The sequence below is a fragment of the Triturus cristatus genome, chromosome 4_1 (genome assembly GCF_964204655.1).
Source record: "Triturus cristatus chromosome 4_1, aTriCri1.1, whole genome shotgun sequence".
NCBI classification, from domain to species: Eukaryota; Metazoa; Chordata; class Amphibia; order Caudata; family Salamandridae; genus Triturus; species Triturus cristatus.
Genome location: NC_140585.1, coordinates 1,104,569,336 through 1,104,582,476, shown reverse-complemented (window position 1 = coordinate 1,104,582,476; position 13,141 = coordinate 1,104,569,336). Strand labels below are relative to the sequence as shown.

The 13,141-nt window shown below is 42.3% G+C and overlaps 1 protein-coding gene across 1 annotated transcript in view; it reads right to left on the bottom strand.

Annotated features, from left to right (window-relative positions):
- The window catches only part of LRRK2 (leucine rich repeat kinase 2), a 1,602,077-nt gene that overhangs the window by 1,199,954 nt on the left and 388,982 nt on the right, over window positions 1-13,141 (bottom strand). The window contains exons 14-16 of the mRNA XM_085654107.1: window positions 11,697-11,830; window positions 8,973-9,117; window positions 60-199 (exon numbers count right to left, since the gene is read on the bottom strand). Of these exons, the coding sequence (XP_085510233.1) occupies window positions 60-199; window positions 8,973-9,117; window positions 11,697-11,830 (419 nt within the window). The remainder of the gene's footprint in view (window positions 1-59; window positions 200-8,972; window positions 9,118-11,696; window positions 11,831-13,141) is intronic.

Below are 13,141 nucleotides of genomic sequence, written 5' to 3'. Positions count from 1 at the left end.
CTGCTGAATACAGACATCACTCGCCCAAAAATGACAAATAAAAGAAACTGCCTACATACCTGCTTCTGTATTTCGATGCAATCCTGAAACCGCTGTAAAACTGAAACCAACAACCTTGCGAGGAGATTGACTGTTGAAATACACAGATTCTTCCCGTTAATTAACAAGCCCATCAGCCTTAATCCGTGGCACTGAATTCCTGAAAGAATATGATTATCAAAGTTAACCTGCTATTTTTATGAAACTTATACCTCAAATATAATTGTATTTACATTGGTTTTTTTTTTACAATAATCGAAATCTGTTTCAAGCTAACTAAAGTCCAGGTCAGGAGCCCCCATTTGCTTCTCCAAGTTGAAGACTAAATAACGCAAATTGGAACACCAGAGAGGTGGTGGTGCTATAGTTGTCAAATTTAATTGGTTAATTGGTTCCTACTCATTGAAAAACGCGACAGTGAGGAAATAAAGGTGGGTCTACAGGGCACGCTGTTGCCTGAGGGCCATGGGGTGCATGCAGGGGGGCACCATTTATGCTGTTTCTCTTTTCACTTGCGACGTTCACCTTGTTTTTCACGAGCACAACTATGAGCAGGTTACACATACATTTATTGCAATATAGTGCCAGCCATTGTGTTTTTTTCCCACTGTTTAAATATTGACTGCTCTTCACATTTGTTGCAACAAGTATTAAGGCCTCCCTGTCTTCTTCTTGCAACTATTGTGCATGTTTTCTGAAACTGTCTTTTAACATTGCCTGTTGATACGTTGTTATTTGGTATACACACTAATCACCCAGGTCTCAACTACATCTGCGGGTAATAGCCATTACCTGCACGGCATGGACTGCACCAGTTCATACCATGGAGGTACTGCCTTTGACGTTCACATTACAGTGCATTTTCATAGTCACTGCCGTGGAAATGCCAAAGAACTGTCTGCCAGTAACTGAAAAAGTCATAATCTGGCAGGCGGTGCAAACACATGTTTGGCGGTGCGGGAGCGGGATGCTGGCATGGCAGTCCCGCTGCAGCACTGCCAAACTCGTAATCAGTTCCTCAGACTCTTAAGGACAGAAAGAGGAAATTGGATCTGTATCTAATGGCAAAGGAGAATAGTCTTAATTCCAAAGGAGATGCCCCCTCTTCAGGTATGGACTACATGAAAAGTGCTCTTTCAACCACTCCTACAAAAGGAAATGCAACAAAGGAGGCTTATTCAGCTTCCTGAGCTCGATCTGTTTGAAACAGCGCTTGCAGCCACCCCTTTTGACTCTAAACATGGAAGACATGCATGTAAGGGGTCATCAGATGCCTTTGAGGATCAGCCTCTAAAGAAGAAAAAATCTACAAAAACCTCAGTCATCATCGACGCCGTTGCTGTCGATAAGCTCATCTGCAAGACAGTCGACGACAAGACCATCTGTGTCGAAGGCGACAGCATCCTTGATGACACCATTACTGTCAACGCTGATCCCGTCAATAAAGGAATCACCCCAGATGACGTTGGCTTTGTCATCAACAAAATTGGCGGTGGCCATGCCATTGATGGTAGAGGCTCTGCCGTTGATGGCAATGTGGTTGAACAGCAGATGCAGTTTTCACACTACTGACTGCGTATAGCCCAACTCAATTACATGTTCAATATGTCCAAGAAATTGGTGAAGGTATGGAGGACAATTACTTTTATTCACTGCTATTTTAATGTACCTAGGGTTCACAGCCTGACGATGGGAAATGATTCAAGCCTTTGAATATTTAAAAGATCCAATGTTTGAGAAGCTGCTATTAATATCTGTGGACTCAACGACCCAGGGAAGAGGATTAGGGCGGCGGCATTACTTAGGACGCTTAAGCTGGATTTGGTTTGTCTTCAAGAAACCCATGTTGAAGCATCCAAGGGTTATCTATTGGACCACCTAGGATTTGCGGTATTAGCAAATACAAAGCAAGGGACTAAGCATAGGGGAGTGGCGATACTAGGAAGATCCACTGACGTGGAGGTGATAAGGAAAAAGGAAGATCAATGGGGGAGGTGGGTAATCGTCGAAATAAAATTTAAGGGGGAAAAATGCACTATAGTCTCTGTGTATGGTTCAACAGAGGACGATCCCGAACTCTTTCAATTTTTGGACATTGAGTTGGCATTATGGCCCGAGCCAATTATATGCTGTGGCGATTTTAATATCCATGATCCCAGTAGTTCATTTTTATATCCGGGAGGGACATACGCAGGGAGAAAAAAGAGAACCCATAAGGCACTCACAGATATGGTGTTGAACAACTCATTAAGGGATCCATGGATTAAGCTAAACTTAGGCAGTGATGGTAGTACCTATTACTCAGCCCCTCACAAGGTGCTTGTCAGATTAGATTATTTTTTGATTTCATCTTCCCTGATGCCAGAGGCGCAGATAGAAAAGCAACCTCGTATCATTTCGGACCATAGTCCATTGATATTGACGATTAGAATAGGGCAGCTAAGGCGAAAGGATACGCAATGGACATTCGACAGAGCCCTGCTGGGGGATGAGGGATACAGGGTTTACATGTCTAATTGGATTAAGGAGTACTGGGAAATTAATAAAGGCACGGCTCCGTCACGAATAGTATGGGATGCTTTTAAGGCCGGAGTTAGGGGCGAGACGATGAGCTATGTGTTCTCATCACAAAAAAAGACACGGCTGGAAATTAAGGAGGTTTACCAAAAGATATTAAGAGTAGAGGAGGAATTGGTTAGGGATATAAGAGATAAGGTATCAATAGAAGCACATTTATTAAAACTAGCGGTCCTCAGAGCAGAGGCGACAGAATGCACTTCAAAAAAAGCAGTAGAGAACTACTTAACTAAGAGGGAAGCTGCTTATGAGCTAAGCGACAAGGTAGGCCGTCTATTAGCAGTACGCACTAGACAGAAATTAGCAGCATCAGATATTCAGGAGATTAGGGATAGGAATGGAACTAGGGTCACTGCATCAATCGAGGTGAGGGAAGTGTTCAGGAAATTTTACGAAGAGCTATACACGAGGGACAGGGGAGCGTCTATAAGGAAGATTCAAAATTATCTTAGTAAGATTATTCCTCCGGTTTTATCTATGGAAGAAAAGTATAGACTTGACTCTCCCTTTAGCTTGGAGGAATTCCATATGGCACTAAATATGTTGCCATCGGGTAAAGCAGCCGGTCCTGACCAGCTCCCGGTCGAGTTTTATAAGATATTTTACGAAGTTCTTGGAATAGATATGTTTCAGGTTATGTTGGAAGCACAGACAGGGGATATGATCCCCGAATCATGGGGGGAAGCAGATATCATCGTTATTTTAAAAAAAGGAAAAAATTCGCTGCTCCCAGGATCATACAGGCCTATTACATTGATGAACGCAGACACAAAAGTCTATTCTAAGATATTAGCAATAAGACTCGCAGAAGTAATAGAGGGTTTAGTAAGCCATACTCAGCACGGGTTTATTCCCGGTAAAGGTACCACACAACATATTAGACAGGTAATTACAGCTTTCGATGCGGCGGCTGCCCTGGGGGACCCTATTGCGGCGCTCTTCTTAGATGCTGAGAAGGCGTTCGATAGGGTCTCCTGGGAATATCTATGGCAAATACTTAAGTGGAATGGCTTCGGGAATAGCTTTACAACCGCAATGCAGACTTTGTACAAAAACCCGTCAGGAAAGATAAGAGTCAATAGGGGTAAATCAGCAGCAGTTAGTATTGGAAGAGGGACCAGACAGGGTTGCCCATCTTCCCCATTATTATTTGCACTTTACCTGGACCCATTGATAAGGAATATAGATAATAACGTAAGGATCCCTCCAATTAGATTGAATGGAAGTATAATGAAGTCCCTTGCCTATGCTGATGATGTGGCCATTTTGACCCCCAACCCTAGCATGGGCATAGGAGAAATTGAGTCTGAAGCACAAAGATTTGGGAAGGTATCGGGGTATAGCTTAAATAGCTCTAAAACACAAATAATATGTAACCAGTATATAGTCTTCAACGATCAAAGAGTCACCGACTCAGCGGTATATCTGGGGGTTGCAATTACAGCAGATTTGGACTCACTAGTACAGAAGAATCTGGCGCCCCTAATGCTAAAAGTTAAGACGGACTTGGTTCGAATGAATAATTTGCATCTGACTTTAATAGGCTGTATCAATGTTATAAAAATGCTAATACTGCCAAAATTCTTATATTTTTTTAGGACAATACCGCTATGGCTTGAGATGAAATGGTTTAAAGAGCTTGAAAATATGTTAAATAGATTTATTTGGGCCCATGGAAAGACTCGTAGGGCATACCGCTTCATGTCTCTGCCTAGAGAGAGAGGAGGCTGGGGAGCCCCTGATTTCAGATTGTATTACTGGGCAGCTGCATTACAATATATGCGTGGGATAATAGGCGGGGGCGGCCTCGATGGCAGAACACGAAATGACTCATCTAGAATATACGCTATAGTGTTGGGACCTGAGGTGGAGAATTCCTTTCTTAAATGTATTGATTTTGCATACTATAAAAGAACCAGGTTCAAAACGGTACAAGCAGCAATTAAGATTTGGAATGCAGTGCGGAAAAAACTTGGCCTGGGCAGATACAATAGATATACCAGACTGTATAAAAATGTCTCCTTCCCAAAGCATATATTTTGGGACATTACAATGGCGGTTTGGATGGAGAAGGGGGTAGTACAGCTTGGAGATTTGAGGAACACGGAGGTGATGATCCAATTTAAGGATTTAGTAAATACTTTTGGGTTAGACAGGAGGGATTTTTTCAAATTTTTGCAGTTAAGGAGCTTTCTGGGTGATAAACAGGGTGGAAGGAATGGGTTTGAAAAGGTAGAAATATTGGAGAAAATAAGGTTAGGGGGGGATTGCTCCATTAGGAGCTTTTATGCGAATCTCCTAGCAGGTAAACCAGATGACTTGGATAAGCAGATGGCAAAGTGGGCAGACAAGCTGGCAGGGGAGCCCAGTTGGTTTAAAGATTCATTGGACCGAGGGCGTACTCTCCTCTGCTCAGCGCCGCTGCAATCACAGCACTATAAAACTCTCTACTCGTTATATTTTACTCCAGCAAAAATAGCAAAGTGGGGGGGCACCGCCGGCACTACATGCCCAAGGTGTAGTTCCCCTGAGGTAGATCAAATCCATATATTTGCGGCTTGTCCGCAATTACAAACAGAGTTAAAAGATATAGGAAAATTTCTTGATGCCTCCCTGGACATTCAAGTTACCTTAAACCCCCCGGAAATACTGCTAGGAATTGTTACGGATACTAACATTATCCAGAGAGATTTTATTTTTGTGGCAATGGCAGTTTTTAGACTCTGCATAGCCAGGGCCTGGCTGGATAAAAACCCACCTACAATGCAAGTCTGGCTTAATAACCTATTGTCTACTTATAATTTGGAGAAAAATATATATGCTCGGAAAGGTAGAACAGGAAGGAAACTGGGGCTAAGGATATGGGACCCTATAATAAAATGGAAGGAAGGTATTGGTTAAAAGGGTTAAGCTGGGAAAGCCCGGATAAATCTGTTGTATGTGATATTGGAATGTGTATCGATATTAATTCACTGTATGTAAAATTTTATGAGAATCCAAATCTACTATCGGAGATTATGCGATATATTGTGCTAACTGTGTAATGGTGAAATTAATAAATATATTAAAAAAAAAAAAAAAAAGAGAAGCTGCCTTACTGCTCCACTTCAGAAGGTAGCAAAAAAAGCCATTTTGCAGCCGGGAGATGAAAATTTAGTGCTTTTACTAAGGGTTTGGGAGGAGTCCCTGACCAGATCACCGAAGATAAAAAGCTTCCAACACTTGAGGATATGCTGCACAAAATGCCCCTGGGACTATATGCATTTCTAGTTGTTTTTGTTCTCCCCGTTGAATTTTTGTAGTACAGAATGGGACCTAGGAACTTTCACTGCACCTTTCTCCTATATGAATTACCTACGTGCATGTGCCCTGCCAGAGATGTACTGGAAACCAAAATACACCCTGGCAAAAGTGCATTCATTAGCTTCGCACTGCAGGAGGCCATGATCACCATTGTGACGTGAAAGGGTTATGGGAGCTTGTCCAGCTCTGAAAGCATCCTCCATACTGCAGCCTATCGGAGAAATGACAGAGTACCACAATGACCAGTCTGGCCTTGGCATTCGTCTGTGCACTCCCAATGGCGTGTTCACCATTTGCATGGGGCACCCACACGTCATATCACAGAGGCTAGCAAAAAAGCAAACAAACCACTGAGAGGCACGTGATTGCGCACCCTATGTGAAGGTTATAGAAAAGGAATGGGCGAAATATATGAATTAATTTCAGTCACTGCAGTCCCGGAACTAAAATCCAGGTCATCGTTTTTTCCCACCATGCCACCTTGGACAAGAACCAGCCATATGCAAATCAGCCTCCCCCTCCTTCAATAGGACCAGTCCAGCTCCAATTGCTATGCCATGTCCCCTCTGAAGCTTGACAACACACGCCAGGAGGGTGCAGGTTTGCAACAGCAGAACTTGCACTGCAGTCTCTTGCAGACGGAGGGGGTCCGGGACATCAGGTGCTATGGGACATTGAGCTGCACAGATGTGAACAGGGGTTTGTGCATTACGGTGAGTCAAGGTGCCATTTCCTGTGCAATCTCTACTAAGCATTGAGTTTTGTGCATCTTGGTGATGTGCACACATTTTCTCCTTTTTTTACCCAACACCAGTACCATACACTCTATCAAGGTGATATGCACACACTACAGGCTGACTGATGATCTTCATCAAGGCTGAATTAAACCATAGTCTATTTATATCAGTGAGCTGCATACCTATAGTTTAAAAGCTAAGTGGATCTAAGCATATCAGAGGCTGCTTTTCAGCAAGCATCCATGGTAACAAGCACATCTTCAACAGCAACCCTACCTACCTTGTTGGTAGACCAGTATTCCTGCTATGCAGCCTGTTAACCTACCATCCTTTTTGGAGACACCAGGTGAGCCACTGATCCCTTGGAGGAATTGGTTTGACGCGTTTAAAGTACAGCTTTGTGCCACTGAGGGCAGAGACTCTGCCTGGACCAGAAGAAGTTTTTGCTGCAGGGCTCTTTAGGGTTTATGGGGCATGCTTTGTTTAGGCATTTCCCAAATCTAATTTTGAATGAAGGGGAAGTCATAGTTGAATATTCAAAGGCTCTAAATAACTGGAGGTCAGGTTTGATATTCAACTCAGTGTGGTTGTGCTACAAGAAATTATTCAAAAAGGGACAAGAGGTGAGAAAGGATGCTTATCTATATATTTCTGCTCTAAGAATACCAACTGTTGATTGTCAGTTTGACTGTTTACAGACTAGTACATGTCAGTGTACGAACAGAGGTGGGTGAGTTTAAGAAAAAAGGTTTACATCAGAATTTCCTGTCAGTGTGTAATCACTCTCTAGATGACACAATCAGAACAGCCAAGAGTTTAGGCCCATATCAGGTGTCAGCCAGGAAATTGGATGTCGGATGTTCTGAGCCTGTCAGTGCTGTAAGGACGGCTGAAGACAAGGCTCAGAAGGATGCTCATGGGTGACCAAAGACATTTTTCAGGTGTAGGAAGACCACCCATGACAAATGCAGTAGGGCTTTATCCAGCCAAAAAGTTCGTCTGCAGGACATGTAATTAGGTGGGACACTTTGCAAAATTATGCCAGAGTGCAAAATAGAGCAACAACAGTGTAGTAAAAGTATCAGAGGGGAGTTTGTTGTGTACAATCCAGGAGGATTTACCAAACATGGTTTTGGCTGTAGGTGAGGTTAAGAAGGAGGACCCTTTTGAGTGTGGGGATCCCAAAGTGAGTGTTGGTGAAGGGAAAAAAGCTTTGCTGGTAACAGTGTATTCAGAAGAAACAATACAAATGATTATGCAGGAGTTGTTTTAGAAGAGGTGGCCAGACAGAGCCCTAAATCCACCTGATTCTTCAAGTATGACTTATGAAGGACACCATTTTTTATTTTATTTTTTTATTTTAGGATAGCCTTGTGTTCAAAGAGAGAAAGATTTTTGGGAAAATCTATATAGCAGCCAAAGTACTAAGCGCCTGATTTAGATGTTGGCAGAAAAGGTAATCCATCGCCATGGTGACAGTGTACACTTTCCACCAACCTGAAGGTCCAGCTATCTGATTTACGGGCAGGTGGAGCTTCAGTATGTAGATGGCAGAGACTTCTCTGTCTCTGCCATCTACATTTCCCTCTCACGGCCCAACAGAGTAAGGCCCGTCCGAGGTTTGGCTGTGTGTACGCCTACCCAAATTAGAGTGGGTGAAACATAGCCAGTTTTCACTGTACAGCACAGCCAGGTAAAACCTGTGAAACCTAAACAATGACCCACTCATCAATGGAAAACAATTCCCATGGTGAGGGGAAGCATTGTTGTTTTTATTGTCCAAACAAAATCCCACTTTGAGTTTTTGTTGTGGAAAAAAAGAGAAAAAAGCACATTTAAGAGATAAAGCCTGTCCACGTCACATTCTGGCTTGGACGGGTGTGGGTAAACAAAATAAGACCTGGACTGGTCATTTCCGGGCACAGCAGGTCCTGTCTTTGGCTGGGATGACAGTGTAGTTATGTAGAGCTAAAAGTTGTGTCCCTTTTCCGCAAACAGCTGGTGCACTGTTGGCAGTTAAGTCCTACTCCCTGTTTCTGTGTGTTCCGGGCCACGGGGATGATAATACGCTTATATAGCACCAAGTGCCAGACCACTCCTCCTCAAACTGCTGGAGAACTGTGGGCAGTGAACTCCAGCTGCCTGTGTCTATGCCTCAGTTTTTAATTTAAATATTTTTGATTTCTTGGAATTAATGCTTTGTGGTAAAACACAACTGAACAATTAATCTGTTAAAATATGTTGACAATGAGCTGTACTGATATCAAGAATAGGCTATGCAAAAAAATCTATAAAAAATATGGGTTGACAACATACCATAATGATCTGGATACATCTGCAAAGTATGGAGAACCGAGTCTATAGCACCTTGGTCAGACAATAATGTTCCAGCTCCAGAGCACTCGGATACAGAGCAAAGTATTTTTAATCCACATTCTTGAATGGCAGGATATCCAATGAACTAAAAATCAAAATTATGAAAAATTAAAAAAACATGTTTAATACCAGGAAAATATAATAATTAAATAACATTTCACTAAAAATTCACTAATCCCGTTCAGTGAACCTAACACCTGTGATAGGTGTGAGGCTTAGAGCACATGGATAACTCCTTGCAGATATTAGACATCACCTTAGTGTGTCATTATTTGCTCCTGCAAAGTATTTTGGACAAATCACCACACAGCAACATCTGTAGAACTGACATCAAGGAATCAAGCCTGATGACTATGTCTTTCACACTACTCACAAGTAGCAATGAAATGATTTGAGTTTTATGAACACTACTCTATGTAGTCTTGGCATTCAAAGATGGAACTTCCACAAGGTTTTGATCCAGATCAGGGTCAGAGGACCTAATGTACGAGTTACTTACCTTCGGTAACGATGTATCTGGTAGAAACGTAGTCTAGCCGCAGATACCTTAACTTAGAATATCCCCAGGCGTCAGACTGGATCCGGAAAACTTTTCCAGCAGCAGCATCTCTGCGCGCCGGGGGCGGCACCGTCCGGCTTCGCCCTGACGTCGTCCTCGGACATGACGTCAGTGGATCCATATATGCCCCTCCCGGCGCGCTGACGTCAGTTTTCAGCGGTTCCTTGACCCGGTTTTTGGGCCTTCTTGACACGGTGGTGTCGGGGGGGGGGGGGGACGGGACAGTGTGCAATGCCCTCCGGCTTTAAAGCTTGTGAAGCCTGTGCGCGTCAACAACAACCCACTCTACCCTGCTCCTGTGTAATACTAACGTTGTAGTGTCGTCTCTTGAGAACGATACATTTATTAAGTAATAGCTTTTTTCAATCATCAGCATCAGGAAAGATCCAGTTCACACTGTGGCAACAGAAATGTGTACTGTTCTCTCAAGGTTGGCAGGTAATGTGTAGTTACTAACTCACAAAACATTACAGGTAAAACCTGTCTCCTTATAGTTGGAATTGATACAAATGTATACTTTCTTAAATACAACATGTACACGTGGCCATAAACATCTGTTAATTCACACCGCAAAACCATGCAGCATGATTTTTTTGTGCTACCTACTTATGAACTTAGCCTTTTAATTTCTGAGGCATGAATTTAATCCCATTAATATATATTTTGACTATGGCTCATATTACTAGCAAGGCCGACCATGGACATGGGCGAGCTGGACCCAGGCGTGGGGGAATAATATTCCGAGGAGCCCAGCAGGGAGCTGCCTGACTTAATGTTATACAAACAGCAGCTCGTCCATCCCACTTGGTCTCAATCAGGTCCCCTTGCAGACTTTGTAATCAGCCCTTAATGTACCTCAGTGTAATTGTTAGCACCCCATCAACTTCCTGCCCTCTTCCCATCTTCCTCACACCTCCTGCCATCACATCGCAATGACACCCACAACAAACACAAACTTTTCTTAATGCCCAGGCGCTGTGCCAGTCAATCCGATTTAGGGCAGGCCCTGATTACTAGACTGCCGGTGGCATGAGAAATACTTAAATCCCTGTAGAAGATAAGGTGCGCAGCCTGCATTATTCAAACATTTACTGTCATTAGAGTGACATGCAGAAGCAGAGTCCAGCAAAAAAGCCCATGTCCTTGTACTGGCTGGTACTTTATCTCCTCTTCCCCATATATAGCGGTAAGGGTTATGCAAACATAAAGTTAGGAAGCATGTGTAAAATAGCCATGCTGCAATAAGTGCAACTGCTCAAGTAAAATAATACAAATTAAAAAAATTATCTCGTATTCAAATATTTTTCCTTTTCCAAGGTTATATCAATGATTGTCCAACCTTTTTCCTCATGGTCAGCCAATGTGCTCGGTGCTGCACACTACAAACACTCCAAATTACAAAAGGAATGCTCAGTGTGTTTGTAGTGTACAGCACAGAGTACGGCAATAACGGAGCCAAAAACCATCAAGCACAGCACCACACCAAGGCACTGCCCATTCACGTATAGGAGAGCAGGGAATGCTTAGTGGTACTTCTTGGGGAATGTAATTTACAGTGTACAGCAACGTGCACAGTGGCACCTGAAAAACAGGGGTCCCGACTTGCTCCATGCATTGGTCTGGGGGAATATTAAAATTGTGCATTGAAGGATGTTAAGGGTATGGGCATATAACTGGCATGTGGCATTGGAACCTTTTTTTTTTTTTAACTCTACCTTTGCACACCAGGAAAACACAAAATGTCCTACATTGCAGCAATCTGCACCTGCGTGACTTGCAGCGCAAGGACCGCTATCGCCCTGATTAGTACGCGCATGTCATTCTGGTTTAGAGAATGGAATAATCCAGGCCCTCTGATATACCGCCGTAAAAAAATTACGCATAAGTTTCCGGATCCAAGCTAAAGCCTGGGAAATTCAAAGGTAAGGAATCTGCAGCTAGATGTATTTATCAGATGCTCCATTTTACATAACAGGGACGAAGGAGATATATGTTACTGATACACATGGAAGCAGAGGTGTACTGTGTTCTTCAAATATTCATGATAAAATTGCATAAACAATAATACTGTCCAGAAAAACTTAGGAAATTAGCTTTCTACATACCTTGTTAAGAGCTTCAAGTGTTAAAGTGTGGATACCTTCCAATAAACATTGGTTCTTAATTACTTTCAGTGTTAGGAAACAACATTCATTATCAGCTGAGTCTCTGGAGTCTATCAGCTGTTTTATATCATCATCTAAAAAATACAATGTTATGTAATAGTATTAATTAAAACCAATACCTTAGTCACCATATTATGCTAGTGTGCAAAAACATTCAGAGCAGGCTCACCGTACCTAAGTCATCAAATTGAATTGGTAAAGCATATGTCGCATATTAGGCAATTCTGGAAGATTGTAATATTAAATTGTGTTATGCAAATTTTCAAAAGGCAGCCAAACATACAAAATACTGAAAACAATTGTTTGTGAAAATCCTAATGTAAGCAAATGGGTGAAATACCAATGATGTAACATCCTAACTTGGCATTTTCATTGGGAAAACGTTTATAGTAGATAATCAAATTATATGCACAATACAAGTAATAAGGCATAGTTCCCAAGAATGAATAATTGTGCAAAAACCCTATTTCAGCAAAACGATCTTTCAGTCTGCATCTAACAGTGAACTACAAGGTTGTAAGATATCACTAAGCAACACTACTACACCCTAATACCAACCTGCTGAGGTATCTAATAATGCCAGTTACTCTTCAGTTAGGAGCACCTGGGAAACCCCTAGCTTTCTTAGTTTATTAGATAGGAACTAGTGCCACCCACTGCCCCTAAACAGGAATCCTAATAGGTAAGGAAAAGACAAAGGGGGTGAAGGTCCTTCCCACAGTGAGTTACACAACAAAACAAGTAAATGGGAATTAAATGGTATCACTTGTGCTTCCTGTGCATTGCTTTATGCAAGAAAGATAAAGAACACTTATGTATATTTTATTGTGAAGGCAACACTTGAACCAAATCAAGTGGGTCAAGCCCAGTGCTTAATTTGAGCTGGTGGTTTCAGGTGCTCCGCACCGGCACTTAATTATGAACACCAGCGCTTGTAATAGTTTGCCACGAGGTGGCACTGTCTGAGAGGACCTCAACAACAGTCAATTATTAATTCAATATACATTAACAATGACAATTACCTGCCGTCCAAGTAATTCTTATAGAGTGGGGGGTGGGCTGGAAAAGGTAGATGTTGTTACGCATTTGGTACAAATCTATTCAGTCGTTTTTCAGAAAGTACGGCTACATCAATACAACGATGCAACTATGCAACAGTCAGATGGGGGTCTAGCGGTGAACTTAGGGAAGCAATCCTAATAAAAAGCGGAGTAAGGCAGGGATGTGTATTGGCAACTACCCTCTTTTCGGTATACATAAATGACATTGTGCAACATCTTCAGGGTTGTAAATATGACTGTCCAAAGCTAGGAGAGGTGCCAAGACTGGCATTACTCTTTCTGATAATACGATCTTAATATCGCAGACACCTAAGTGATTGCAAA